At 39.6% G+C, this 5,903-nt stretch overlaps 2 protein-coding genes across 2 annotated transcripts; both read left to right on the top strand.

Moving 5' to 3' along the window:
- The first annotated feature begins 3,235 nt into the window (after positions 1–3,235).
- On the top strand, positions 3,236–3,535 carry LOC141391860 (NADH dehydrogenase [ubiquinone] iron-sulfur protein 3, mitochondrial-like). The gene has a single exon (XM_073964550.1). It carries the CDS (start codon positions 3,236–3,238, stop codon positions 3,533–3,535), a length of 300 nt encoding a protein of 99 aa, XP_073820651.1.
- A 51-nt stretch (positions 3,536–3,586) lies between these two features.
- On the top strand, positions 3,587–4,120 carry LOC141391859 (NADH dehydrogenase [ubiquinone] iron-sulfur protein 3, mitochondrial-like). Its single transcript, XM_073964549.1, has one exon. The coding sequence runs from the start codon at positions 3,590–3,592 to the stop codon at positions 4,028–4,030; it is 441 nt and encodes a 146-aa protein (XP_073820650.1). The 5' UTR covers positions 3,587–3,589; the 3' UTR covers positions 4,031–4,120.
- Positions 4,121–5,903: the final 1,783 nt, after the last annotated feature.

The raw sequence follows: 5,903 nt of genomic DNA on the forward strand, positions 1-5,903 counted from the left end.
AACAAACGCCTCTAAAGTTGGCGAACCCCGCAAAAGTTTTATGTTCCATGATCTGCGAATCTGAACCTGGAATGTTCGCACTCCTTATAGAGAAGGTGCAGTTTACGCATTGACAGATGTACTTGAAAAGTACAAGGCTGACATTACTGCCATACAGGAAATACGATGGAACGGGAAAGGCGTCACAACAACACCTAAAGGTGACTGTATTATATCTGCCACGACGTAAAGCATGAGTTTGGTTGCGGATTTGTATTTAGTCGGAGACTAAAACATCTGGTATCCAGCTTCATCCCAGTGAATGCAAGACTTGCTGCAATTCGAATAAAAGCTAAATTCTTCAACATCAACTTTATTTGCGCTCATGCTCCCACTGAAGACAAGGACGAACAGACCAAAGATATATTTTACGAGAGCTTAGAAGAAACTTATGACCGTTGCCCTGCCCATGACATTAAAATTATACTAGGCGATTTTAATGCCAAAATTGGAAAGGAGAATATCTTTAGCCCAACAGTCGGGAAATTCAGTCTCCAAAGTGAAACATCTGACAATGGTATGATGCTGATAGACTTTGCAGCTGCAAGAAACATGGTAGTTATCAGTACCAGATTTAAGCATCTCGATATTCCTAAGGGCACCTGGCTCTCCCGAGATGAAAGAACAAGGAATCAAATTGATAGATGGATTGTGATAGATGGAAGACATGCATCAAGCGTGTTGGATGTACGATCGTTCCGAGGTGCAAACATAGACTCGGACAACTACCTTGTTGTAGCAAAGGTACGTACCAGATTAAACGTAGCAAACAAAGTGCGAACAGACACAACACGGAAGTTGGACATCGGTAAGCTGCAATCACAGTAGATAGCCACAGCATATTCCACTCAACTGGCCCAACTGCTTAATCAAAGCACTCCTCGGCCCGATAACATATCAGGACAATGGCAAAACATTGCCCACTCCATGCAAACAGCGCAAAATCAGTTCTTGGATAGCAGAGACCTCCACCAAGGGATCCATTCTATGACCAGGAATGTCGTGCTGCTACTGAAGAGAAAAATGCGGCACATAGGGCTACTTTACAATCACTAGCAACGCGTAGCGCACGAGAGAGGTATCGGAAGAAAGGAGACAGGAGAAACGTCTTTTCCGCAGGAAAAAAAAAGAGAGATGGAAAAGCGGGATTGTGAACAAATCGAGATGTACAAAAGCCAGAATGAAGTCCGAAAATTCTACCAAAGAGTGAAGCATCAAACTGATGGCTTTGGAACTGGCACATCCTCCTGTAGATACCAGCAAGGTAATCTGGTAACTGATACAGATAGTGTTCTAAGGATATGGAAAGAGCATTTTTCCAAACTGTTGGTATCCAATAGTAGCGAAGTCGACGCAGATACCACAGATCCAATCCCAGAAGATGGTATTAAATGTATACCACCTGACCAAGATGAGGTAATGACAGCAATAAACCGGCTGAGGCAGCAGGAGCTGATGGCCTACCAGCCGAGCTGTTTAAAACCGGAGGCGACACGCTGACAAGGTGTATGCATCAGCTAGTTAGCTCCATCTGGCAGGAAGAACGCGTACCCGACGATTGGAACCTAAGCATCCTGTTTCCCGTCCATAAGAAAGGAGATAAGATTTTATGCTCCAACTATAGGGGCATAAGTCTACCCCTATCGCCTACAGGATAGTGTCAGGGATATTATGCGAACGACTAAAGCCCATGGTCAACGAAATAATTGGACTATACCTATGCGGCTTTAGACCTGGCAAGTCCACCATTGACCAGATATTTAACATGCGGCAAATCCTGGAGAAGACCCAAGAGATGCAGATCGACACCTACCACCTTTTTGACGATTATAAAGCTGCCTGTCTGAATGTGGTATCCCCGCAAAGTTCATTCGGCTTTCTAAAATGACTCTAACTGACACAAGATCTTTAGTTAAAATAGGAAAGAGCCTTTCCGAAGAGTTTTGTACCAAAAGAGGTTTCAGGCAAGGAGACAGCCTTTCGTGTGATCTTTTCAACATCCTGCTAGAAAAGGTTATACGAGAGGCAAACGTCAAAAGAAATGACACAATCTACACCAATAGCCACATGCTACTTGCTTATGCTGATGACATAGACATCATGGGACAATCAGTAAAAGAAGTAACTGATACCTTTATGAAGGTCGAAGGAGAATCTGCTAAAGTGGGTCTGGCGGTAAACGGCGAGAAGACCAAGTTGACGGTGTCGACGCGCAATGCGTCCATTGAGATCGGACCAACTGTTGAAGTTGGTTCCTATAATTTTGAGGTAGTAAAAAACTTCGTATACCTCGGCACCGCCGTAAACACAACAAACGACATCAGTTGTGAAAAATAAGAATTGTATTGGCCAACAGATGCTACTTTGGCTTAAGTAAGCACTTCAAAAACAAAGCCACAACTCATCAAACAAAAAAACGCTTTACAAAACACTAATAGTACCCGTGCTGATGTATGGTTCTGAAGACTGGGTACTTGCGCAAGCAGATAAGGCAGTGCTTGACGTCTTTGAGAAAAAATTCTTCGAAAGACCTGCGGACCGATCTGCTTTGACGGTGAATATCGACGACGTATGAACCACGAGCTGTATCTGCTATACAACGACATCAATATAAACGGTAAACGTATCGAGATATAGCGATTGCGTTGACTAGGCCATATAATAAGAATGATCGATTGTGAACCCGCTAAAAAGGTGTATAAATTCGAGCCACATGGCGGTGCACGCAGAATTGGCAGGCCAAAGAATAGATGGCGCAAACAAGTGGATGAAGAGATGACAAGGCGCGGTATTCCAAAAAACGAAGCACTAAACAGAGAGAATTGGAGATCTTTTTTTAGTTCGGTCTATGGAACAATTTTCTGTAATCGGCCACCTAAGTAAGTAAGTTAGGTAGCATACAAAAATACGATACTGCTGGCGTATGTCATATGCCTGTTCTTGTACGCTGCATGTAACAAATATTTATCTATATTATTTTAATATCTTTGAAGTGTTTAAGATATAGCTCCTTAGGGGATGTGGGATACAGTGACAGTTTCAGCTTTCAGTTTCTGCAAACAATCAACAACAAAAACTCATAAAATATGAGTATAAACGTTGTCATGATGTATGCGCCACCTGTTGCTCTGTATTTTCTTTCTTTCAGGATATCTCCTGGATTTAAATGGCGGTTCAGGATATCTCCAGGATTTAAATGGCTGGATTAATCAGAAACGTTGGCCTCAGATTGGCTTCCCAAGTGGTTGCCAAAAATGCAGGTGTTGTGTCGACCGCATCAAATGTTGGTGCTTTGCGTTTAGCCAGTACAGCGAGCGATGCTAAAGAGAACAAACCCACTATTCGCAAACCAAATGAGACCACACGCAGCCATTTGTCCGATTTTGGACGTTATGTTGCAGAATGTTTGCCCAAATATGTGCAAAAAGTTCAATTGACCTCCGGTGATGAACTAGAGGTGCTGATTGCCCCAGAGGGCGTAGTACCAGTCTTGTAGTTTCTAAAGGACCATCACCAGGCACAATTTGCTAATTTGGTTGATATTGCTGGCATGGATGTGCCCAGTCGTAAATACCGTTTCGAAGTCATTTACAATATTTTGTCATTGCGTTATAATTCTCGCATTCGTGTTAAAACCTACACTGACGAGTTGACACCATTGGACTCGTGCAATGAGGTCTTCAAAGCAGCCAACTGGTATGAACGTGAAATCTACGATATGTATGGCGTGTTCTTTGCCAATCATCCAGATTTGCGTCGCATCCTTACCGACTACGGTTTCGAAGGTCATCCACAACGTCGTGATTTCCCCTTGTCTGGTTACGTTGAGCTGCGTTATGATGATGAGAAAAAACGTGTCGTCTGTGAGCCTCTCGAGTTGGCTCAAGAATTTAGAAAATTCGATTTGTCTGCCCCTTGGGAACAATTCCCCAATTTCCGTAAAGCTTTGCCAGCTTCGGAGACTATTGATACTGAAAAGAAGAAGGAGTAATTTTATAAAAATGAAGTGTGAATGTTGTCTTAAAGGCATATAAAGAAAATTTAGTGTAATAAATGAATAAAAGAAGTCAAGTACCTATAAGCAATTCAATAACACTATGCAACACTGAAAAAGGCAACCAACTTCTAGTATGCATTTTTTGAAAGCAAATACTGAGACTACAAAACCCCTAGGAGGGTCTTGTCCTGGAACTGGATCTAGTTCGGATTTTATGACCTCATCTAAACTGGGCTAAAACTACAGTTGTTTGCACTTATCGGGCCCTTATCTCAGAAACGATTAGGAATTTGGCCTTGCTGTCTTTGACAATATTATAGCCCTAAACTAGTAGAATTGATCTCTTGAACATACCACATAAGAAAAACTCCATCTAGGGCATCAAAATCGAAAAAAAAAAATAGAAAATTTTACAAAATTGCTGAAATTCTGGTCAATATCAGCTAAACTATTGGGAGTTGGACCTTTTGCAAAAACCGTCCAAATAAAGTTCTCAGTAATTCTTCAGATTATTCTGAATCTATAAAATGCCCTCTTTATGTTGTTTCTGCGGTATTTTGCATCATATCTTTTACAACACGTATTTCAAACACATTTCACACCAACAGTTTATTCTGGCATTTCGGATTTCACCACGTTATTGACATATTTATTAAATCGTTGTTGAAAAATATACTGATTTGCTTTAAAAGCCAATATTTAACCATGTTTAGATGGGGCCATAAGATCCAAGGTGGATCGTCCGGGTCTGTACTTTCAAAAAATCCTCTGTTCAAATTGTTTGCACCAGATTACCTTTAAAATGTTGGACAGTGTAATCTACCTTTGTTTCCCTATTGAATTAAAAGAAAACACAAATCTGTTAAGTCTTTCCTTATCTTTCAAACTTATTTTGATGGACATCATTCAGTGCGTATGCATACCAGGAATAACTTCTTCCTTGATATTCATAATATTTATACGCCAAGCCACACCTGTTGCTGGTGTGTGTTACTTTCTTGGCCTTTTTTATGCTATGAATCTTCAAATAAATTGTTGCTATTGTTTCATTTTTTAAATAAAAACGTTATTACTTTATAATTTTATTTTCCACCCAAAGTAGTTACAACTTTTATAATTTACATATTTTGTTGGAAACTTTGTTTTCCCAGGCTTTTGGCCAAGGCAAATGTTCCTTTTTTTATGGAAGAATGTATAAATCACAAAGTCGGCTACTTCGTTGACAAAGGTTTTATTTAGTAATCAAGTACAAAGAAGTTACACAAATTTGTTTTGGTTTAAATTAAATTAAATTTCATTTCATTATTCTTATTTTCTGTCGTTTCCTTGACTTTTTGCACTCCTTAGAAAAATTCCATAAAAGGAAGACAAATTTATGCGCCAACCAAACCATTATTGACGGACATGGGACAATGTTTATGTAAATCAAAGCTAAAATTAAAAGAAATTTTTGGTGGACAAGTTAATGAAATTTGGTAGGCATGGAAATAATTCGACGAGGAAATGGTTAATTTAATATTATCCGAAATGGGGATGTCATCAGAACAATTTGAAGGAAAAATTTTTAAACTTAAATAAATGTTGATCTTTTACTATTATTTTTATTGCGGTCTCAATTATTATCACAGTCCAGATAGGAGATTCCCGTTAAGTTAAATTGGTTCCAAATTTCATACAAAAAGTTGACAATATAATATTAAAATAAATTAGTATTAAGGTTAACGTTTAAATATCATTCCTTAAAGGAATATTGACAGCGACCTTACGGCGTATGATTTATTGTAATACTTATACCACCGACGTAGCCAGGGCCCCCCGGGCCCCCCCGAAATGATTTTCGTTCCCATAGGATATTAGCTTATGCTAC

The sequence above is a fragment of the Musca autumnalis genome, unplaced genomic scaffold, assembly GCF_047663935.1.
Source record: "Musca autumnalis isolate F117 unplaced genomic scaffold, ASM4766393v1 scaffold_168, whole genome shotgun sequence".
Taxonomy (NCBI): Eukaryota; Metazoa; Arthropoda; class Insecta; order Diptera; family Muscidae; genus Musca; species Musca autumnalis.

What these genes read in the sequence shown, in the direction of transcription:
- LOC141391860 (XM_073964550.1), top strand. Translation starts at nt 3,236, where the DNA reads ATGGCTGGATTAATCAGAAACGTTGGCCTCAGATTGGCTTCCCAAGTG.
- LOC141391859 (XM_073964549.1), top strand. Translation starts at nt 3,590, where the DNA reads ATGGATGTGCCCAGTCGTAAATACCGTTTCGAAGTCATTTACAATATT.